Genomic DNA, 25,916 nt, shown 5'->3' on the forward strand with positions numbered 1-25,916 from the left:
TTTTGAAGAGTCGACATTCAAGTCAGCTCCAAGTAGTATATGATTCTTGTCCTCAAATCTTGGAAGAGTAGTGTAGGAGACATGCAGGTAAGCAAGTAATTGCATCACATTATAGAGCTAAGTAAGGAAGAGAATGATGCAGTCTCAGTGGATGCACAGCTGTCTTGACTTGGGAAAGTCAGAAAGGGCATCCCACAGAGGTACCTAAGCCCTTAAGTACAGTTTACTTGAGGTTTGCTCTACTTTAGAGTGGAAAGAATTTTAAAACACTAAAAAAAGATACATAGCTTTGGAGAAAAATATGGGCAGCTGTCAAACATTTTTTGTGGGAAAAAACTACTTACTGATTTCACTGGTTGGTAGAATGTATCCCTTTCTTATTTAGAAGGATAGCTTGTTGTAGTTATGACAAGTAAGGAAATGTTTAGTGTGAAATAATTTTTATACCCCTTTCATCTCTCACTATAATGATTTTAAGAGCCTCATAATCTGTAATTAGGTCCAGATCACTTGCATTTTTTTCCTAGTGAAATTATTTTTTAAAGATTTTATTTATTTATTTATTCTTTTTTTAAAGATCTTATTATTTTTTATTGTTTTTATTTTTAGATATAGGGGAAAGGAGAGAGAAAGAGAGGAAGAAAAACATTAATGTATGATTGCCTCTCCCACACCCCCCAGGGATGCAGACTAGGTACCTGGCCAGCAGCCCAGGCATGTGCCCTGACAGGGAATCGAACTGGTGACCCTTTGGTTCTCAAGCCTCTGCTCAATCAATCCACTGAGCCACACCAGCCAGGGTTATTTTTATTATTTTTTTTTTAGAGAGAGAGAAAGTGGAGGAGAAAGAGAGGAAGAGAAACATCAATGTGTGGTTGCCTCTCAGGTACCCCCTACAGAGGACCTGGCCTGCAACCCAAGCTTGTGCTCAGACAGGGAAGTGAATTGGGGACCTTCTGGTTCACAGCTCTGTGCTCAATCTACTGAGCTGCACAATGCAGGGCATGTTTCTTGGTGAAATGGCTTTAAATGCAACTGGAATTTATCAACTCTTCTACTTTCAAATGGAATACATTTTTTATTTTCCAATAATATAGCTGATATTTTTTAGTCCAGACATTGCAATCATTTATCAGTATGGCAATATCTATTAAATCATCAGATGTACTTTTTCAGAGAAATTTCTCTAGTATCTAATACTGGCTAAATTCATGTTTCAGTGGCCTTAAATCTTCATCATTATTGCTTGTAGTAACTGAAGCAATCTATCCTTTCTTTCATTTATGCTCTGGTCATGTAACCATTTTTTTATTTTTATTTGTTACACTGAAAACACCATGTGAATGGTGTTTTAATTAATGATCTTTCACAAATAGGTTTAATTAATGACCTTTCACAAATGAATTAGTTGTAATAAATTCAGAAACCAAAATTCTGAAAAAGCCTCAACAACAACAAAATTAGTTAAACCTAATAGATTCACTATGACAGGTTAAACATAATCATAAGGAAAGTGAGATGTACAAATAAGCCAAATAAAAGTACTATTTGTTCTACCAAAAATATTTTTAAAGTACTTTAGGACAAAATAGAGCTTTTTAAAGTTTTTAAGTAGATATTACCTTAACAATAATAAACATATATTTTTATTGATTATTTAATATGGCCAGGCATGCTGCTAAATGTGTTCAGTCTTTATAGGGATAGTGAGATAAATACTCATTATCATCATTTTACAGATGAAAGATGGAGGCTTAGAGTGATGGACTTACCAAAAGTGAATAGTTAGTAAGGGAAATATCTAGGCTTTTAAACTGGAGAGAGTTTATATATAGATTTTCTAGATTGTTAAGGATTAAATATTTGACAGTTCTAATACTGTTTAGTCTGGTTATGTTTTTAGTGATTTGAGCTCAAGTTCAGCTGTTACCATCCAGCCTGTAAGTCTACTTGCCATTGTTCAATAATGAATATGAAGCATTTACGTGGAGAGAGGAAAAACTTACCAAAATCTTGAGTCACTAAATTGCTTTTCTGCTTTTACACTGATAATCACAGCCCTGGAAATAGTTCAGCTTCTTTAAAGAAATAAAGTTGTTAGATAAGTAGAAAAGTATTTCCATTAGTAATGTCTTTAACAATGCATTGCCCAACTTCTCCTCCGACCTTTCTGCTCAACAACTTTTATGGCTGCCACTTCAAGGTGAGAAAAGAATGCACACAGCCTCTCAAATTGCCATAAAGGCAAGAAGAAAGTAGAGTGAGGCTCCTTTTCAGTCAGCTTCATACTGCCTAGTCTAGTGCTACATGGTAGTTCACACCTTTACTAATAGACATATTTTCTTCTTGTTTTCAGAGTACTTAGCATATGCCTGGTTGTGGTGAGAATAAACAGAGATGATTTTATATCTACATAATTAATCTGAAGGGGCATGAATATAAAATACTTTACATTGGAATTAATCATTAAAAACGTACAGGGAATCTACCCAGAGATGTGTCTATGGAAGGGGTGCAGATTTGAGGTGTTATCCCAATGTATACCACCATGCAGGCAACTTTTAGATCTTTATAAAATTTGTAGCCCCCCAGGTAGGCATCCCAGTAATGGGCTTCCACTTTTATTGATAGGAAAGTGTGCACTATAGACCCCTTGGAAAAGAAGAGGAAAACATGATTAATATATATAATTTATATGAAATATAACTCCTTGCTTCCTTTTAAGATGATATGCTATAAAATGGTGTTCTGATTGTATACTATAATTTACATACACAAAAACTGGTTAAAATTAAAATAAAAATAGAAAAAAATCAAAAATAAAAAAAATATGATCAACAAATATTTATTAAATCTTGTTCAATAAGTCCTGGCTGTTGTGGCTCAGTAGATTGAATGCTGGCCTACAAACCAAAGGGTCACTGCTTCAATTCCAGTCAGGGCACATGCTTGGGTTGTGGGCCAGGTCTCCAGTGGGGTGCACGTGAGAGGCAACTACACATTGATGTTTCTCTCCTCTTTCTCCCTCCCTCCTCTTCTCTAAAATTTAAATAAGTAAAATCTTTTTAAAAATCTTGTTCAATAAATTCCCTTACACATGATCTGATTTCTTCCTTAATTATTTAGTTCGCTTTAATGTACTCCTAACGTTGATTTTAATGATTAAGGTTTTCCAGAAGTCTTTTTTAGCAAATATTCACAGTTTTGTCCAGTAAGGTCTTGACTTCACAGTGAGGTCTTCCTTGACTGCAGACTATCAGCCAATTCCCCAGCAATCACAAATTAGTAGCTGCAAATCAGGCCCCATAGTAAGTTATATATTATAAAATGTGTTAACCATGGACAGATGATTATAAAGTTGCAGCTATTACTGTTTATTGCTTTGATGTAGTACAAGGGAAGAAGATATGTGTGATTTTTCTTATCAACAATCTTAATTAACTTTTAATTGATTTCTAGGAAGATAAATGGTTTCATTACAGCATCACACACTGAGCTCCTTGGCTCAATGCAAATTTCTTGACAGTACTGCTGATAATAAGGGATTTTGTGTCTGGCCATCTTGTCTAATATATACATACTCATCTATAATAGTGAAGAAATGAAACTAGCTTGTTTAGCCAGTCCCTGTCACTTAACTTACCTGACCCAATTTATGCTCCTTAATTTAGAGATAGAAAAAGAAAGAAATATCCTTGCATTTTATAAATATTCTGGTTTATTTCTCTCTATTAGATGCATTCCTGAGTTACCTTAAAATGTTTATAGTATTTTCCAACAAAATATTCAAAATATTACAGTTTTTTATTCCATGAGTATCAAATATAGTTCTATTTGTGGAATCTAGACATTCAGTGAATTAGTTGTGCTAAATCAGATCAAAATGTATGTTTGTAGGTGTGTATATGTGCACTTGACTTTGAACATGCTGTTACATTTCAGCTGACTTAAACAAAATTATGAAACCCTATTGCTAAAAATACTCCATGTAACATTTATTTCCAGTTCATATTTTGAATATTTGTTTGGATAGTTTCTCTCAACAAATCACCCCACTATGAAATAGAGATAGTTGTACATTAGAAAAAAAAATAATATATGAAGAGGTATGGGACATATTCTGAAAAGATTTATGGTAAACTAAAAGTAATAAAAGGAAACAATCATCAATTGCACAATATGTAAATTAATTCCTATATGTTAGAAATTTTGTAGAAGAGGTGAAATTTGGGTTGGAATTTGAAGAATGGATGAATCATTAGAAATTTCAAGATAAATAAGGAGTCATCATAGTGAGGTCTGATAAAAATGTCAAAAAGTGTATGCTGAGTCCTAGGGAAATGTAGAAAAGGGGAGTAAATAGTACAAAATGCTGAATATGTGGAGTAGAATTAAATCATACATAAGAGTTTGGATTTGGGCTTCTTTCTGTAAGTTGCCCAGTATGTTGAAAGGAGGCTACATTTTGAAACTTACCATTTCTGAATCTGGTGCATAAAGTATTCCCCTTGAGAACTTCACCTTATTCATTAGAATATTATTGGCACTTGAGAAGTTCTGAAGTAATGAAACATTTTAAAAAGTATATTCATAGTTTCTAAGCTTTATTTATTTGAACATAACCTCCCATTCTCTCTCTATCTCCCCTCACTTTTTCCCCTTAAAAAACACAGTAGCATCATAAGGGACATTAACTAACATTCCTCAAAATGTAGCTTGAAGCCCTGGCTGGTGTAGCTCTGTGGATTGAGCTTGGGCTGCGAACCAATGTGTCACAGGTTCGATTCCCAGTCAGGGTACATGCCTGGGTTGCAGGCCACGGCCCCCAGCAACCACACATTGATGTTTCTCTCTCTCTCTCTCTTTCTCCCGCTCTTCCCTCTCTAAAGATAAATAAATAAAATCTTTAAAAAATGTAGCTTGAGGAAAACTCACACCCATAGTTACTTTATCAAAGCCATGATGAAAACCAAACACTTAATTCTCTCTCTATTGCTTTCTCTATTAAGTTATTTTTTAAAAACAATCTTTTAGTAGTCCTGCTGGGCACCTATATTTTTTCTTATTATAATTTCTTAACCATTTATTACTTTACTAATGACCCTTTTAAGAACCCCAACATGGCTGAGAGTAGCATCGTTGGTTCTATGAACATAAGGCAGTAATTTCGGAGTGCTATGTCATGGAAAACAAGAAGTGCAAGGTGGAAATATTGTGTGAAAATGATCCCAATATTGTTTACTGAATTATAGCAGTATTTAACAAATATGCCCCTCAAAGAGTTAGTACATAGGAGTTCTAACATAGGAATTAGTACATTCTGTCAAACAGCAGTGAAAGGGTTTATGACTAAATTCATTTGAAAACTGTGGTGAAAACACGCTGGAGTTTGAAGACATCAATAACTAATATTCAATACATTACTCAGGTTCAAAACCAATTCAGAGATATATACAGGATTCTGGCAGATGGGTGACAGTGATATTAACAGGCTTAGTATGAGAGCCAGATGGGTTGGATAATGCTGCATCTCACAATTTCACTCACCCGCACAACTCTTCCCATATGGGTAAGACTGAAATTGTTCATCTCGCCCATAGAGGAAGAGCACTTATAGCTAAACAAACACACAATGATAACATTCTTATACACAGTCAGATTTTAAATGAGGCCGTGTGTTACCCAATTCCTTCTACCAAAGCCAACATTTCTGTGAGTTTGGCAGCGTAGACAGGGAAGTCTTGCTAAACTGTTCTTCCCCTTGGCAAGATGAAGGATGGAAGAAGTTCTGGTTCAATAATTGTAAATAAAGAGGATTTTAAAATGTAACACTTCTCTGAGATAATGTGCACTGGGAAGTTTCCAAGGGCAAATATGGTTAATGCACCAGTTTGGGAAATACCCATATGATGCAAGCACTACATGATAGGTGGTTTATTCTAAAATTACAACTTTGTATGTCAGTCACTCATTGGAGTAAGTTTCCTAACAGTCCTCCAGCCCACCAATTTACAAACATGAATTTCTGTAGTCAAATGTGAGGTCTTTCCTAATTCATCTTTTACTAATGTATTTACCACATTATACTGTTCTAGTATTAGTAGTAGATTAAGGACTATTCACTTTTTTTATACTTTATACAGTGGAATAAAAAATTGTATTTTTCTATAACTAGGTTATAGAGAATTATATAATAGCCATAGTTTATTTTATGTTATACTTGATGATCTGTGTTGTGTTTGAAAATTTCATCTCTGACATGTATAATAGTAGGGAAAGAGATTCTAAATTACAATTCTACTTCATATTTTTTTAAAGTTGAGATATCTGAGATATAGAGAGAACAAATGACACATCAAAGTTAATTACATTAAAATATGTACACTAGAAACACTGAAAATAATCAGCACCTCTATAATGTAGCAATCTCTTTTTATACAATATGGTTATTTACTATCTTAACCTGCATAGTCCTATTTTGTCTGTCATTCCACAAAATATTGAAAGTACACAGACATTTATTGTTATCATATCCTTGTTTTGATCATGACAAAATACCACCATGTACTTTAAAAAATGATATTTTTCAACATAAACTAGTAATCAGTGGTTGTGCTAAAATAATCAGTCCCAGAAACAATTTGAATAATTCCAAAATGTTTGCTTTGAGATTCTTAATTAAAATTACATAGAATGATAAAGCAAGAAATATTAACCAAAATAAAACCAAACAATAGATATATAATGAATAAAATAATTTTAAGAATTCTATAGCAGCCCTGACTGGCATGGCTCAGTTGGTTGAGCATTATCCTGCTAAGTGAAAGGTCACCAGTTCAATTCCCAGTCCAGGCACATGCCTGGGTTGCTGATTTGGTCCCGTTGGGGTGCATGCGAGAGGCAATCAATCAATATTCCTCTCACACGTCAATATTTCTCTCCATCTCTTTCCCCTTCCCTCCTTCTCTGTCTAAAAATAAATAAAAATCTTTCAAAAATAAAGAATTCTGTAGCAGTAATAATACATTCATTTATATGTTAATATTATGTTTATGCATTTAAGTATTAAATGTGTGCCTACTATGTGCTATGCACTATAGTAGGCATTAATCAATCAGTGAAAAAAAGAAAACACATAAATCCCAGACCATATTATTTAAGGCTTACATTGTAAAAAGGGAGATCAGTATTAAACAAATAATCACACATAAGTATTAATATATAATTAAAATTATTAAAAGCAATAAAAATGGCAGGTATATAGAACTATTGACCTGTTTAAGAAGAGGTTGTAATTTCCACTTCAGGAGTCAGAGAGAACTGCTTTGAGGAAGTGATGTTAAATTGACACTTGAAAGATGAGTGGGTATTAGGCTGGTGAATAACAGCAGAGCCCTACAGGCAGAGAGGCATTTGGAGAAGTTTGGAGGTTGGAGAGGTTTGCAATATTCTGGAACATAGAGAAAGCAATATTTAATGTGGAACCTCTTAACTATGTTAAGGCTTTGAATACTGCCCAAGGCAGTGGAAATCATTGATAGAAGTTAAGCAGAGGACAGGTATCATTACTTTCTCTTTTATAAAAGATCTCTCTGAAAAGAAATAACTGAAAGAAATAATTAAGAAGTAATTTAGCAATCTGATCCACAGTGGATGGTGGCTGGGACCAGTATAGTTAAGCTTGAGGAATTTTACATAGGTGGAAGCATGTTATGCATAAAGGGGGATTTTTCTGCAAATGCCATTATATCTGGGATGTATATATGTGTTACACCACATATCTCACAGCTTGTATCTGAGGTTCATATGTAGTATGAGATGACATGAAAGAGGAGAGAATCTCATGAAAGATGAGAGATTCAAAAGTGTGAGAGGGACTTGACCCACTATTATTGGCTTTGGAAATGGAGGGAATCTGCCATGAACCAAGGAATGTGACTGACCTCTACAATCTGGGAATGGTCCTCACGTGACAACCAGGAGAGGGATATCCATTAGACAACCTCAAGGAAGTACATTACATCAACAAACTGAATGAGCCAAAGGAAAGTGATCTTTCTCTATAGCCTCCAGAAAGAAACAAAGCCCTGCCTATACCTTGATTTTAGCCCGGTGAGACCCATGTTGAACTTCTGTTGTACAGAACTATAAAATAATAGACCTGTGTTGTGTAAGCTGATAAATTTGTGGCAATTTGTTAGAGCTGTGATAAAAACTAACACAGACATATCTGATGCATCTTCTTGGAAACATGTTAAGCAGCTAGACATATATATGACCATATATACAACACCCCTGAGATACACACACACACACACATACACACACACACACACACATGTCAAATTAAAGTGTTCTATCATAATAAATCTTCCAACACATGGCTGAATAAAAACATAACTTGAGCCCTGGATGATGTGGCTCAGTTGGTTAGGCTTTGTCCTGCACAGTGAAAGGTTACCAGTTTGATTCCTGGTCAGGTTGCATACCTAGGTTGGGTGCCCAGCAAGGCAGCCAATAGATGTTTCTCTCCCTCTCTTTCTCCCCCCCTTTCCCTCTCTATAAAAATAAATAAATAAAATATAAAAAAGTAACCTGAGCAAGAATAATTTTTATTGTTGTTCAGTTACAGTTGTCCCACCTTTCCCCCCATTGCTCTCCCCTACCCAATCCTGCACTGCCCCTGCCCAACTCCCACAGTCAAACCCCACCCCATTGTCCACACCCCGGAGTCCTCTATTCATGGTCCTTAACTTGCCCATTCCCCTGCTTTCTATCCTCATCCCCCACCACCCCTTTAGTCACTGTCAGTTTGTTCTTTATTTTCATGTCTCTGATTCTATTTTGCTAGCTTGTTTGATTTGTTGATTAGGTTCCACTCATAGGTGAGATCAGATGGTATTTGTCTTTCACCATCTGGCTTATCTCACTTAGTATAATGCTCTTCAGATCCATCCATGCTGTTGCAAAAGGTAGGAGTTCCTTCTTTCTTTCTGCTGCATAGGAATCCACTGTGTAAATGTACCAAGGTTTTTTGATCCACTCATTTACTGATGGGCACTTTGGCTGTTTCAAACACTTGGCTATTGTAAATAATGCTCCTATGAACATTGGTTTGCATAGGTTCTTTTGAATTGGTGATTCAGAATTCTTAGAGCATAATCCCAGCAGTGAGATCACTGGATTAAAATGCAGTTCTATCTTTAGTTTTTTGAGGAAATTCCATACTGTTTTCCACAGTGGCTACACTGGTCTGCTTTCCCACCAACAGTGCACTAGGATTCCCTTCTCTCTACAAACTTGCCAACACTTGTTGTTTGTTGTTTTATTAAAGAAGGCCATTCTGACCAATGTGAAGTGGTATCCCATTGTAGTTTTAATTTGCAACTCCCTAATGGCTAGTGATTTTTTTCATGTGTCTCTGTATGTCCTCTTTGGAGAAGTGTCTGCTTAGGTCCTTTACCTATTTTTTAATTGCATTGTTTGTCTTCCTGGTGTGTAGTCATGTGAGTTCTTTATATATTTTGGAGATTAAACCCTTGTCTGAAGTATAATTGTCAAATATGTTTTCCCATATGGCTGGTTCTCTTTTCATTTTGTTGATGTTTTCTTTAGCAATGCAGAAGCTTTTAAACTTGATATAGTCCCATTTGTTTATTCTTTCCTTTATATACTTTGCTGTGGGAAATATCTGAAATTTTCCTGCCTATGTTCTCCTCTATAACTTTCATGGTGTCATGACTTATATTTAAGTCTTTTATCCATCTTGAGTTTATTTTGGTGGATGGTGTTAAGTTGGTGGCCTAATTTCATTTTTTTGCATGTACTTGTCCAGATGTCCCAACACCATTTATTGAAGAGGTTATTTTCACTCCATGTTATACTCCTGCCACCTTTGTCAAATATTAATTGACCATATTGACATGGTTTTATTTATGGACTCTCTGTTCTGTTCCATTGGTCTATGTGTCTGTTCTTATGCCTGTACCAGACTATTTTGATTACAGTGGCCTTGTAATATAATTTGATATCAGGTATTGTGATCCTTCCTACTTAGTTCTTCTTTCTCAAAATTGCTGAAGCTCCTTGAGGTAGTTAATGGTTCCATATAAGTTTTTGAAATGTTTGTTCTACATCTGTGAAATATGTCATTGATCTTTAGATAGGGATTGTGTTGAATCTGTGGATTGCTTTGGGTAGTATGAACATTTTAATGATATTAATTCTTCTAATAAATGAACATGGTATACACTTCCACTTATTTGTGTCTTCCTTAATTTCTTTCTTCAATGTTCTGTAGTTTTCTGGGTAAAGGTATTTTACCTACTTGGTTAAGTTTATTCCTAAATATTTCATTTTTCTTGTTACTATAGTAAATGGGATTTTTTCCCTAATTTCTTTATCTGATATTTCAGTGTTGTTGTGCAAAAATGCCTTTGATTTCTGAATGTTGACTTTGTATTCAGCAGTTTTCCCAAATTCGTTTATTAGGTCTAGTAGTTTTTTGGGTGGAGTCTATAAGGTTTTCTAAGTATACTATCATTTAAATTACTGATTACATAAGTGATTGATTTTTGTGACCTTAAGAATTCCCACAGGCAGGAAAAGTTACTGGAATTTTCAAGAGTAATGATATGATGAAATAAGACCTATTTATATTACTGGAATATATATATTTTTCTAGTTACTTAGGCTGTGATTTTAGACAAAAAGATAACATTCTGTTTGTGTGTGTGTGTGTGTGTGTGTGTGTGTTGAGGGGAAGAGTGTTGTGGATATTAAGTGATTATTGTGTCCTTGGCTCATAATGCAGCCAAGTACCTTATCTTCCTTAGCAACATTTTGAGGCATAACTATATAACCTTTTTGGCTGCTTAAATTTCCTCCAGTTTCTCTGAAGAAAAATAATATAGAGCTATTTAACACAAAATGCACAGTATTGCATAGAGGTCATAATTTATATCACAATTGAGGTTTAGTAAGATCTCATAACACTCCATGAGAAGAATGTTCACTCAAATTTTCCACATTTTATTTTATGTAAAGTGATTGATATATCTTAAAATTTCCAGTTACTATATTATTATTATATCAGCAATTCTCAATTATCACTTGGGGATTTTATTGTGATATTAAAGAAGAACCTATTGTAGGTGCCTCATCATTACCATACTTTTACTGTCACTTGAGTTTTGGAGAAGTTGTAATTTTAAATTTTACTTTCATCAATTTCACAAATATTTATTAAGTAGTTTAACATATGAAGCATTGTACTAAAAAATAGGTCACTGAGATATTCATTTCTTGTGTAATGCTAAGCAAGACAAATAAATTCCTTAAGTCAGAGATTTCTCATTAGTAAAATTGAACCAATTCTATTTATCCATATGAACATTGTGAGGATTAAATGATGTTATATAAATATATATAGACACACATATATAAAATTCTTGAACATACATATAAACATTAATATAAAAAGTGCTTGAATTAAAAAAATCTATAGAATCTTAAGTTGTCAGTAGATTATTTTAGAATTTGAAATCTATTAAAGAAATGATAATAATAAAATATTCAGTACTTTTGTAATGAGAGTTTTCTGTAACAATATTGCTATTGCTAATGATATTATCAATTTATTTTATGCTCATTTTAAATGAAGAATATTAATTAAACTATGCTATATTTCTTTTCATGTTCTAGGCTTTTGCATTACATCATCATTATCTTTTTAATATTCTCTTTAGAGAAAAAGAGTATTCAATTAGAAAACACCATGATTCATTGAATATGCTCTTTCAGAAGGGAAACATAACAAAATGTTGGAAAAGGCTTAATAAAATGTACCATATGAATTTCTTTGTTTTTAATTTCATTTAGGCAACTGACCCTGATGCTGGAATAAATGGCCAAGTGTATTACAGTTTGGGCAACTTCAATAATCTTTTTCGAATCACATCCAATGGGAGTATTTACACAACAGTGAAGCTTAACAGGGAAGTCAGGGACTACTATGAACTTGTTGTTGTGGCAACTGATGGAGCAGTACACCCTCGTCATTCAACGCTAACACTGGCCATCAAAGTTTTGGACATTGATGATAATAGTCCTGTGTTCACCAATTCTACATATACTGTTGTTGTTGAAGAGAATCTGCCGGCTGGGACCTCCTTCCTTCAAATAGAGGTGTGTGGAAGAAGCATAAATTTCATTAATTCCACATAATGAGATTAGCTATTAGGATAGGATTGACAGATTTAAGAAATCAAAAAAATAAAACACCAAGTAAAATTAATATAAGTATCTCTCAAGTACTACATTTTTAAAACTCTAATAACTCAAGTCCTGGCTGGCGTAGCTCAGTGGATTGAGCACGGGCTGGGAACCAAAGTGTCCCAGGTTTGATTCCCAGCCAGGGTACATTCCTGGGTTGCAGGCCAGAACCCCCAGCAACTGCACATTGATGTCTCTCTCTCTCTCTCTCTCTCTCTCTCTCTCTCTCCCCCTCCCTTCCCTCTCTAAAAATAAATAAATAAAATCTTAAAACAAAACAAAACAAAACTCTAATAACTCTACTTTTAGGGATATACCAAAAATTAAAGGGTGAAAGGTTGCATTTGTAAAAATTAAATAACACATCTAAATAATTTTAATATTAAAAATAATACTCCATATTTATAGTAACAATGGACAATACAATAGTCTATAAAAAGTCAGTAATTCCTACTTTTACTTCAAAAATGCTCAATATTAATATTTTTATGTTTATTCTGCCACATTTATCTTTGCACTCAGATGTATCAAGTATCAAGTATCAAATGTATAGATATGTAAACATGCATATATACATATATATGTATACATACACCCATTTAAAAAGTTCTTCTATATTTTACAAAAATAGGGTATTGCTATATACCCACTATTTTGTTTTTCATTGTTCTAGTTTTTTCAATGAGTAACTGACATTCTTCTACAGCTCTAACTCTTTTTTTTCATTAGTGCCTCCTTTTTCATTTCTCAATTGTGTTGTTAGTAGAAACTCTTTGTATTCTGATTCAGGAGTTTAAGATGGACCAGAAATTTTCATTTTAAGCAACTACCCCTTTAATTCTGGCACAGGTGACATATGAAGTATATTTTGGGAAAAAAAAATTTCTAGCCCTTCCTTGACCTGCATCCAGAACATAAATTTTGTTAGCACAGATTTAAAAAGCTTGTATCTCTTGCATAATTAAACTAGATAAATATTTAGACTATAAACATTAATACATATGAAAAATGTGACATAAGCTGGCAAGGGAGAGGGCCATTATTTATTTATTCTTCTATTCATCTCATTTATTCATTCATCAACAAGCATATTTTTTCAATGTTTGTTTCATGTCAAATCCTATACTAGACTTTCAGGATTCAAACATGAAAAGGATAAATTTTCTGCCTTCATGGAGTTTTTGGTCTGGTGTAGCAAATGGACAAGTAAACTGGTGATTAAACTAGAGGTTCACAATAGGAGGAGCCTAGGAGATCACAAGTGGGGCTCTTAACCTAACCTTTAGATCAAAGAGAATGTTTCCCAGAGAAAGTTGCTTTCTAAAGGGTGACCTAAAGAGTAAGAGTCATTCAAGCAAAGAAGAAGAAAGACTTTTTGTGGTTGTTTTTTATTATTTTATTGTTGTTCAAGTACAATTGTCTGCATTTACCCCCCACCACTTTCCCTTCACCCAAGCCATCCCCACTTCCCTCCCCTGCTTCCATTCCCCCTTAGTTTTGTCCATGTGTCCTTTATAGTTGTTCCTGAAATCCCTTCACCCTCTCCCCCACCATTATACCCTCCCACCTCCTCTCTGGTTACTGTCAGTTTGTTCTTAATTTCAATGTCTCTGATTATATTTTGCTTGCTTGTTTGTTCTATTGATTAGGTTCCACTTAAAGGTGAGATCATAAGGTATTTGCCCCTCCCTCCTCCCTGCCTGGCTTATTTCACTTAGCATAATGTCTCTAGTTCCATCCATGCTGTCACAAAGGGTAGGAGCTCCTTCTTTCTTTCTGCTGAGTAGTAAGGAAGAAAGACTTTCTAAGGCAGTGCAAAGAACTTGCTCAAAATGCTGAAATAGAGGAGAGAATTAGGGACTAAGGCTGGAAAATGTGTTGTCAGTCTTTTTCACCATGTTAAAGAGAATGGAAATGATCTAAAATGGAATGGAAAAACAAGAAGAATTTTAGGCAGGAAAATAATAAAATCTGTGTGTTAGCGTTATCTTTTTCATTATGATGTTGGTAACTGTTTAAAGGGACCCAAGACTGGACATTAACATAGGAGATACTGCATGAGTGCTGCACAATCTAACCAGCCCTCATCTTCCCAATGCCATTCTTGTTCCATCCATTTCCTCTCCCAGAATTGCCTTTGCCAGCCTGTGCTACTGAAAGAAATAGTCATTACACAAAAGCTTCTTAAAAACCTATCCTTTCGGCTAAAAGATATCAGTCCAAATCCTAAATACTTTTAAGTAATATATCAGTTTTTCCCTTTGATTTGGGTATTTATGTCTTATTTCTTTGAGACAGTAACCTGGAAGGCAGAAACTATGTCTTGATTCATCTTGTTCATCTCTGTTGCACCTCACAATAATAACTATTCAATAAAAATTTGGTAAATGAAAGGAGTTATAATAAAGTGATCTCTATAAATGTATTATAAGATACATGTAAGATGAAATTATTATATATATTTTTTTCAGTTTCCTTATAGTGCTTTAATAATCTATTATGTTTATGGAAATCACTCAACATATTTATTTTTATTTAAAATAGTATTTTTCTTTTTTTTTCATTGTTCAAAGGTTTTATTATGTAAAAGCAGTTACAGGAGTTTAAGAAGAAAGAAAAAATGTTTGCTAAAATGATGGCAAAATGAAATAAACATATGCCAACATATACATACAGTTGCTTTTTATGCAGCTATTCTAAAATAAGTCTAAAATGCTCTTTATGTAAATGTTGATCCAACAATAAGCCATTATTAGTGATCATTCTCATACCTAACACTTTTATTGATTAAACTCAATATACCTTGAAGCTGACAAGTTTGATTATACTCATGCTCTACACCAGGGGTCAGAAAACCATAGCTAAATCTGGCATGCTGTCTGTTTTTCTAAATTACTTTTTATTGTATTTGTTCTGTTACCATTTATACCCCCATACCCTCTTGCACTTCTACCTACCCCTCTCCCAAATTTCTGTTGTTTTTAGTCATTCAGTTTGTAGTACTTTGTTACGGCTGCCCTAGGAAACCAACACCAGCCCTGACACCCAGTGCCGTTTAATGTTCTGCTTCAGAGTGAGCATCCCTGAAAAGGGAGAGGGGTACTGAGCATAAGCAGCCACCCTCAAACACTTCCTTTCCACAGTGTTCAATGTGAGGTGGAGCAGAGCCCAAAGACTAGGAAGAAGCATCTCTTTGACTAGTTAAGGAGGCAGAGCTGAGTTTGGGGTGTTCTGAGTCCCCCAAGTCCATTCATATACTATAGTGTCCTTCCATTTGTCTGAGTCCCGAATTTTCCTGACCCACTGATATAAGATTGTTTCTTCTGCTTACTTCCCCATCTACTTGCCACGTTTCTTTTTATCTGTTATTTAAAAATAAACCCTTCTGTGAAGAGATACTTTGGTTTCAGTAGCAGGATAACTCAGAGTAATCAATGTTTTGTCCTCATTGGTGCTTTATTCCGATTATCCTCCTCATCATCAAATAATGTAAGGAAGCTGGAATGGTGCTTGAAATCAGAGAATCTCTAAGATACTAACAGCTTTATTAGTAGAACTTAGTTTGATTTCAACTAAACATTTAACTCATATAAACCCATAATCTGATTCTTAAAACAAAAAGAATACACTATAGATGATTTTTCAAAATCATGCATCTGCTCTTTCTACCTACTAAAACCATCTCTACCAGCATCCAATATGTATGTTTCTGTATTCTTTTATTTTTATGTTCTTTTTTATTGTTGTTCAAGTACAGTTGTCTCCATTTTCCCACCATCACTTTCCCCCACCTCCCAACCTCAATCCTTCTCCCACCTTTGACTTTGCCCATGGGTCCTTTATACATGTTCCTTGATGACCCTTCCCGAGGTTCTACAATCAGCATGAAATAATGACCATTTATGACCATATGTATTTCTTTACTGTGGTATGCTTCATTTACTTAGTAGTTTTTCAGATAAAGTAAATTTAACAAGAAGATCAACAAAACAAAATTCCATGTCACTAGCTATATTTCTCTCTCTCTCTCTCCTCCCTCTCTAGCAAATTACTTTAACAAAAGTGCTTTTCTCTGAAATATGACTTTCAGTCGTCATTAAACATCTGCTGTCATAAGCACTGACACATGACATTCATCTGTCTTTCATTCCTCTTGTGTGGTAATACCACTGATATAAGTATTCTTTTGCTTAACTTGTTGCAGGCCACAGATGTTGACCTTGGAGCAAACGTGTCTTATCGAATAAGAAGCCCAGAAGTGAAACATATTTTTGCACTACATCCATTTACAGGAGAACTCTCCCTTTTAAGGAGTTTGGACTATGAGTCATTTCCACCCCAAGAAGCAAGCATCACTTTTCTAGTGGAGGCCTTTGATATTTATGGGACAATGCCACCTGGTATTGCGACTGTCACAGTGATAGTAAAGGTAAGGGATACAGATCACCTCTGGTTGCCTACTTTTCATTCTCTACATGTAGCTTCTGCTTTTCTTACTATGACTATAGTATTTAGTGTAACAGGTTGTAATAAAACAGTGGTACCAGACCCAGAACACAGATTTTTAAATGTGAAATATTTATGAGGACTTGAGAAATAACTGTATCATTTAACAATAACTGATAAATGTGAAAGAAACACTAAAAATTAATTCAAACACTGTGGCTGCCTGAGCCTGCCTTTAGCTCTGTGATTTCAACCAAATACTAATATCTCCAAACTGTACTTTACTCCAAATTCCACAACAGCAGAGATAATAACTTTGCCTGAATCCTTCAAATAAAAGTATTTTAAAAATTAGATGACTCAATGATTGTGTTCTAAGCCTCAAGAATAATTTAGTTTAGTTTAGTTTAGTTTGGAAGCCAAAATTCTAGAATGAAATAAACTTTGGGATCACATGAAATTGCATTATGTTATGGTTCAATCATTTCAAGTTCTATAATCTTGGGGGCTTTCTTGATCTCTCTAGGTCTGCTATCTCACTCATTAAAATACCCTGCACCATACTATTTTATTTGTCAAATCTTCTTGTCCAATGACTTCCACAGGAAGTTATTCCTGATTTATTGTACATTTAAACCAAATCTTATTCAATATTTAATTGTAGATATTTTCAACACCACTTCTCTCAAGTGATATAAGCATAAATATATTTACAGAATATTTACCCAAATGTAGATTGACACTTGCTTTCCTTTCTTCTGAGCACTCAGGTGAGATTATCACAGAGAGCTTTAAAACCCTATTGTGTACTATCATACCTGTTTGTTTTCAAGAGAAATGGAATAGAGTTCTCATTTTTCCACATATATAGATTTTCCGTAGGCTTACAGATTTCCTGCTATTGGTCTGTTTACTTGCAGTACTGACAAGCTGCTTTGCTGATAACATAATTTCATGGTATTTGCTAAGAGATATTTCTACTCACAACAGTCACCACAGGGAAAGCATCTTGAAGATTTCTCTTTGAAAATGAGAAGAAATATAATTTCTTTTATAAAGAAGAATAAAAGAAATATCAACTATTCTAGTTCATCAAACTCAGCTAAAATTGGACTAATCATAGGGAAATTGGAGTAATATTTGGAAGTGAAAATATTTTCACAATAGAAAGAAAATAGAATTATATGACAATACCTGCCAAGAGCTTTCTTGATGTTCCACTTTAAGGAGCCAAAACAAAATCAATAATGATAATAAAATAATATGTTTTATTGAAAAAATGTATAGAACATTGATAAAAACAAAGCCTGTTTCATTGTACATTTATTGAATATCTAGAATAGTTGAATCAGTGATGGTAGAAAATTAGATCATATGAATGAATCTCTGGAAAATAAATATAAAACTCTAAACAGTTTAAAACATAAAATTCAGAGAAAAAACTGATGTTACACACTGAGTTCTAATGTACAACAGAAAATGCACAGAAATAAAAGTCTGTTTTCTATAGTAAGTCAAAAGCTGAATACAAGCCAGAAAAAGTGAAATATATTATTAGATAGGCAATACTTAACAACAATAAAAGGAGTGTAAAGGACTTGCTCAAGATAAAAAGGATAACTTAAGTCATTTTGCTGATTGCAATTTTAGACAGAATGCCTACAGAGGAGCAGTAAGAAGAGTGAGGGAAACACTCCCCTGGAAGAAGGAGACGGGTGCATCCTTGTTTTGTTTGTCTGGCATAATGGGTACAGGTGTGGGAGTGGGCAGAACTAGGTGGAGGGATCTGGAATGGATAACTATCCATAAGGGCCAAGGTTGTTGGGACGTACAATGAGCCTTGAAGATGGTGCTAGCACTTTCATCTTTCAAAGGGGTTTCCTCCTCCAGGTAGAAAGAAATCTTCCCATGCCCATAGAATATTGAGAATAGGCTTTTCTAGCTTTTCTAGATAGGAACTCAATGTCTGGTATCAAGGTGCCATTTACCAAACCATGGACACCCAGTAGTTGCTGATATGCCACTGGTGCTCCATGGTGACAGGACTGGCACAGTCTTAGTTTTGACTGGGTCACAGGAGCTACAGTATGAGATACCAGGAGATAGTCCAGGACTCACACAAATAAGAAACTCTGGACATGTCAAGATGTACATCATATTTCCTTCCCTTCTTCTGGAAGCAAGCGATTGAGTTAAAGATGATTTCAATGAACCAGCTAGTGAGATTATATTCTAATAGAGTGATCATTATTTTTTACAACTTGGAGTTGATTTTTCCATTGGAGTTGGTTGAACTGGAGATAAACTTTTTGGGGGGTATAGTCTTTAAATGTTTCTCTCTATTCTGCTCTGCACAGTTATATTATTGTTTAGTGTATTTTTTCTAATGTGTTCATCACGAGGGTTAAAAATGTGAATACATCAGGGAGGACATCATGGGCTGAGTCAGATAGCTTCTTAAAGTATCTGCACATTCTGCTATTCTAGAGTTGTACAACCAAGATGTGGCATATTACCTCTGACGAACCAAAGCAGAGGACACAAATAAAAATGTATATGCTCAGAGATTTTACCTTTTCACCCTTCGGTGATTATCACAGTTTCCCCTGCATGCCAAGGCAAATGGCATTCAAGCTGGCTATTGCCACTAGTTTCCAAAGTTGAACTGCTTCCTAATAGGGACAACAGAGGCTGATAACCCTTGTTGATGCTAGTTACTGCTGACCACTGCCGTTATTTCCCAGTCCCACCATTGCTGTAGCTGATATCTTTACCCTGGTGAATTGGCTGCTGTATTTGGGAGGAGCACTTGATATACTGGATTCCTCAATAATTCTCTATAAAATTTTAATTCATGAAAGTGATGCAATATTCCAAGCAGTAATAGTTTGTGCCTTTAATATCTCAGTGTCTTCAGGGTCTCTGTGGATATATTTCATAGAGCATCAGCTCGACGATATGGTAATGGGTGTTTCAGATACAAAGAATTTCAGTAGACAATGGATTTGGGAAACACTGGGCTATACGAAAGTGAACAGATCTCTATATTGTAGACCTTCATATAGGAGCTTTAATATGCTAATGCACATTGTGAATCTCAAGAAAATAAAATGTAATTTCCCACAATTGATCAAGGGACTCTTTTGTTTGTAAAATTTCTGATAAGATAATTTTTCAAAGAATTTAATTTGGAAAATAAAACATTATGTTTTAGTGAAAATAACTATTTATAGGCTTGAATAGACTGTTTTAAGAATAGGAATACAACTGCAACAACCGCCTTTTTACAGAAAAAAAAAGCTTTATAGACAATCATAAAAATTCTCTTCAGGGAAATACAATATTCAGAAGCTCACTAGATTGCCAAGTTAAAAGTATGGTAACTAGCTGGAAGAAAGTTTTGAATGTAAAATATTATTGGAAAGAGATATTTTAAAAGTTATACATGGATTTTTTTAATGAAAATCCTACTCATCTTACATATAATTTTCTGATGACTTTACCAGTTCTCTTTCTCCTTGCCTGCACAGACCCCCAGAGTTAAATAATAGCTCTATCCTTTAGTGCTGGATGAGCAATTTAATCTCTCTAAGCTTCCAGAGTTCTTTTTTGTTTGTGAAATAGGAATAATAGTAATAATAATAGCTAACATATTTTTGTAAAAATAATTGAGATGATAAACTTAAGACACTTAACATATGCCTGATAATGCCTGATAACCCACCAAGTAAAAATCAACCATACGCAGTGTGCACACACATGTCTCTGTTAATGCACCTCTGAGAAAGTCTAAAATAGGGTGTTATTCTTTGAATCTGCTCATTGGTTTGAGCTCAGATATGCATTTATTGTCCTAATTGGCCAAAATATCATGGCTTAGAAAAATTATAAAAATGTTTCCTCCACATTACCGTTGTAACACAGGGAAACTAGAAGGGAATGGAATTACGTATTAAATAACTGGGTTTATCAATGTTGCACAGTGTTATCCTTCTCTGATTTAACTGTCAATTTGGGAAGACTATTTCATGTGGCAGAATTCATGAGTGATGGGACAGTTGCTCAGATATCAGAAATGCATCCTGTGTTAAATTAATTAAACTTCTTCCAATACACTCTCATCATATCCTTGTACATCTATCACACTTGACATTATTTATTTAATTTTTGCTTCCCACATTAAACTGTAACCTCACTACCAGCAGGCAGTATGCCTTTCTTGGTGGTAATCATATCTCCCGCACCAAAAGTGCTACCTAATGCCCAGAGTGGGAGCCCCATCAATATTTGTGATACTGAGAGCCATACTGTACATTTTCCATTTGTAACAAAGCATAACTTTGATTACTCTACATAGATATACTGCCCCAAAGAACTCAAAATAGCTTAAACTCAGAAATAAAAGCAATACTAAAACAAATTTACACAAATAAAAAAAAAAGCTTCCAGGACAAGTTTTGATTTAAAAAAAAAGTTGATATAAATATATGATTTGTGTTTGAGACTCATGCAAAGCAGAAAAAAAAAGTTTGTTTGTCTGGATATGGTCCTTGACCCTATGTGCAAAACCACAAGAAAGAGAGAAGTCAGAAAAGACAAGGAGAAAAACCAAGAGGGGAATAAAACAGCAGAAGGCAGATAGTTATATGAGACCTAACAAATAGAGGGTCTGATAGTGGGAAACAGAACTGGTAACAAGCAACAGAGAAATCAGCTCTGTAGTCTGCCAAGGAAGACTAGGCATCAGCCCCATAAGCCTTAGGGGATTTTGGAAAGCAGGGCAGCCAAACAGTTCTATGTGTGTAATGCTAGCACTAGACAGTATTATGACAGTAACAGAAGTTGTTTTTGTGTGACAGTTTAAGATTGAGGCTGGCATTCTCTATATTTCCATTATTTTTAAAAAGATGATCAGAATATAACCCGTTATTTCTTTTGTATCAGGAAAAGTCTTTTATTCAGAACAATTTTTACTCATGATTTAAGAGAATTATTTTTAAAAATTGCCACCTCTTTCTCTTTATGTTTTATGAAGAACCTGCCATTAATTTCTAATCTTACCTGCAAACTTCTATTTTCTTGGTAGGCTCATAAAAAAAGGTTCCTTAAATATACTTGCTGATATGCCAAAACAGAAATCAGTTTTATGATTACTTTAGCCTCTAGTTTAGAATAATAAATAAATGAAACATTTTTTCCCTCTTAGCTAGCTGTACCTTTAGGTGTGTTGTACATGGGATGAAACTGTAAGTTTACTAGTACAACATTTTTTTAAAGAGCATCGTGATGTTCTAGTTGAGAACTTGGTAACATTCAGGATAGGCTTTAGAAACAAGAAAACTAGTTACTGTTCAGACCGACAACCACAGAACCACTAAAACTATAACCACAGAAAGCAAACTATTAAGTGTCTTAGTAATAGAATGGTTAATAAGCATACAGAAAAGGAAATGTTTCTATTTGCTAATACTACCCTCTAGTGGAGTAATGGGCAATAGAGGGTGGCTTGGTTTTTGAGATTGCAGGTTATCCTTAATTTAATGCATAATAGAGCATTCGTACAGAAACAGGTCACGTGTCCATTTTTCTTCCAACATCTCTGGAGCATAAATATGCCCAACTATTGATTATGTTCATTGGCATTACATCTCAATAAATTTTATAATTTGATATAATGCATTATGTAAGAACTATGTGCATCTGGCTGTACATATTAGCTACAGTAAAAGACTGTTGCCCCATAATATATACAATGTACCATAAGAAGTACTGTTATAATAATTGTATTGATTTATTCTACATCCTGTCAATGGTAAGCAAGTAGGTCAGAGATACAGTCTTTGAATGGTCTTCAGTTATTTAGAGCCTTAGATTTGCATCTAATCAGTTTGTGAGGCCAGGTTATGAAATGGTCATTTTGTATTCAGTTAGAAGGCAAATCTAGTGAATACTTTCTCAGGAGAAATGGGACACTGTATTTAGCAGTGTTAGCAGCTGTACTGACATAATTGAAAAACATCATATTTTTTTCCCCTGAAGAATTCAATTATCAAAGAAACACCTTGTAACACTAAGGTTTTCAATGTCCCCTGGGATGCAGGAGAAGAAAAATTCATAAGAACATATTGAGTTTATATGACTTTGGGAATCCATATACAGAGAATTTACAATGCTGAGCTCCTTCTTTTGTAAACTCCAGAAGTTAAGATTTAGAGGTACAGTAGGATTTCTACCTTTTTAATTACAAGATTCACTAATGAAGGTAATTGGCACTCTTAAAAAGAGCAGGGGATAGTATGCATGCAAGCATTTTATATACAGTATTTACTCTACACCCTGAAACCTCAAGGTCAACACCTTATACTGCCCTCCTTATGGAGAACCCCTGCTTCCTGAATTCATCTACTTGTTCAGATTCTAAAGTTCAATATTTACAAAATAACTCTTCTTTTTTATGAAAGAGAATGTTAATATTATATGTCAAAATGGAGAAAATTTGTATTTACTTTTTCTTTTTCAGTTTTGCTCACAGCTCATGACCTCCTATTTCATACTGGAGTCCACAGGTTTCTTCATATTTGCAATTCAGAAGTCAACTGTATGGTGAACATAAAACAAGCTCTATCTGATTTCAAGAGATAATTACCCTGACCTCTTATCAAAGAGGTGTTTATAGTCAGTTAATTAGTGTGTTCCCAATTTACAGTGTACAAGAAACTTGTTGTATCAGAGCAAATATCAAATACGATGTAGAATAATCTTCTTTTGTTTTTAATAACGAGTGAGAAACAGATGACCTAGAGGGTAAGGTAATTAACAGATGGAGCTTTGGGTGCAAATATGTTTGATCCAAATTACCCCAAACAATGCAAGGTGTAATGATTATATTAGAATAAATATGTTTAAGAAATTTAAATCAACCAAGGTCATAATTGTTGCTTTTTCAGAAAAAAATAATATGCAGTTCTCTATAAAATACTTGAGTGAAAAAAATGATCTTGTTCTCTGGGGACCAGATATGTCAGTTTAGCTCTACCAGATAAGTAATTTACCTTAGGTAAACTAACCTATTGGTAGAATCAGTGTCTTTATCAGCTATAAAGCACTAACATGAAGTGAGGACAGGGGCATCTCTTCCTGAGACACCATATATCCCCAGTGACTAGCATGAGGTCATAAAAATGGGAGGAACTTGGTAAATATTTATTTAATGAGTGATACTATATAAATAAAAAAGGCACTTATAGTACTGAATTGTGAAAGTTAAAGAAGATGCATATAAATACTTTGAAAAAAATTTTAAATAAATTATTGTTTTCTGTGTATAAAAATATCTGTCTAATCATATTTGTCATTATCATAGTGTGCTACAAGGAAAACATTCTTTAATCATTTTACAGTTGTAAAAGTATAAGATGGCATCAAAAGAAATTTCACACTTTGCATGTGAAATGTTTTAATCATACCATTATGCTAAGTATATAGTATATAAAGACTTTGAAGTTAAAACAGAAACATTAGAGAGCTTCTGAAAAAAAATAGCAACAAAACAAACATAAAAACACCATCTTCTACATGAATCTCATTGAATGGCATATTTTTTTGTAACATTTGTTCCTACTTGTTTCCAAAGTTCAATTATACGTCATTCCAATAGGAGTATCTTTAGAGAAAATTTCAAGCATTACTCTAGTGTCTAAAAGGTGCATTTTGGGTGGTGGGGGAGTTGGGGTGATGGCTTGTTTACTCCAGTGGAATGGCCTTTGGTTAATATCATGCACATTAGTAACATACAAGACCTCTGATAATGTAGCGAGTGCCATTCTGAAGTGAAAGTAATGGAATTGAGAGGGTGGAAGGCTGACAGTGGCAAATAGGTTGCATGATATGCAGAGATGGAGCCAGTCAAGTAACCAGACACATAACCCAGTTTCAACTCAAGCACTAAACTCTTAATTGTGTTTTACAGGATATGAATGATTATCCTCCGGTGTTCAGTAAACGTGTCTACAAAGGGATAGTGGCTCCAGATGCTGTCAAGGGTACACCCATCACAAGCGTTTATGCTGAAGATGCAGACCCTCCTGTAAGTGGAAGACATTGCTTAATACCGTGAACTGTAGTGAGACAACCTTTAACACTCATATCTGAATGACCCAGGTCCTAAGGCAGTACATGTGGTTTGTATATTTCTCTCTGTTCGCTCATTCATTTTTGTATTCCTGCCCATTGCATCTGCAGGTACAGAACTTATTTCACATGGTTATTATTGAGCTTAGACAGTTAGGGATATGCTTTTTGTTTCACTGAAATGGGAATTTTACTATTTACCAGTTTATCAAGTACTAATGATAAATATATATGAAAAGAATTGTCTATATTTGGAACCAATATCATTTGGATTCTTTATTTAGAATAATAGAAGCTTAGTTTAGCCAGGATAGGCTTTATTGTACATATTTGCCATTTTATTAATATATGGCTATTTTGTTATCAAACTCTAAATCAACATGACATAACACTTACATTGAATGTGATAAATTAAAATCTTAATGTTGCTTGTAGAACATATTTAATAAATTATTTTCTTATCTAGGATATTACCTCTTTGGTATATCTATATTTCCTTTCATGATGGAGAGATTTTAATTAAAATATTATTATAGCAGAAGTGAGTCAAATTTTACTTAATGTAATTATCTTAATGTATTAAAATAGCATATAGAAGTAAGAGTATCTATATAAAAATGCTTTCTATAAATAACTTGAGTGCTTTATAAATATTAATTATATATTCCCATAATCACCAAATTCTGGAGATTTATTTATTGATTTTTTTACTTGGAGTGAGCTCACACTGTAAGTTAGAGGCTAACATATAAAAAAATAAGGATATTAAATAAACTATGTTAGAAAAGTGAGAAAATAGAAAATAAACTGAATTTTATAAGTGATTAAAGTTCTTCATATTACTAACATAAATAATAGTGATATGATGCTATTTACTTAATAAACAGTGAATAGTATTTATAACAATTTTCAGCTTCAACTATGACAAGTCACACAAAGTTTTTTTGTGACAAAAATGTCTTGAAAATAATAATGTTAACGTGAAAACAGTGACCTTTTATTCAGAATCTCCTTTCTTTGAGTGTGTAAAATATCTTTGGGCCTTGGCTGGTGTGGCTCAGTGGATT

General features: G+C 34.1%; 1 protein-coding gene across 1 annotated transcript in view; it reads left to right on the top strand.

Annotated features, from left to right (window-relative positions):
- The window catches only part of PCDH15 (protocadherin related 15), a 782,416-nt gene that overhangs the window by 585,895 nt on the left and 170,605 nt on the right, over positions 1-25,916 (top strand). The window contains exons 20-22 of the mRNA XM_045842279.1: positions 11,881-12,186; positions 16,478-16,702; positions 24,689-24,805. Of these exons, the coding sequence (XP_045698235.1) occupies positions 11,881-12,186; positions 16,478-16,702; positions 24,689-24,805 (648 nt within the window). The remainder of the gene's footprint in view (positions 1-11,880; positions 12,187-16,477; positions 16,703-24,688; positions 24,806-25,916) is intronic.

The sequence above is a fragment of the Phyllostomus hastatus genome, unplaced genomic scaffold (genome assembly GCF_019186645.2).
Source record: "Phyllostomus hastatus isolate PE091 unplaced genomic scaffold, TTU_PhHast_1.1 phas_contig_38, whole genome shotgun sequence".
NCBI classification, from domain to species: domain Eukaryota; kingdom Metazoa; phylum Chordata; class Mammalia; order Chiroptera; family Phyllostomidae; genus Phyllostomus; species Phyllostomus hastatus.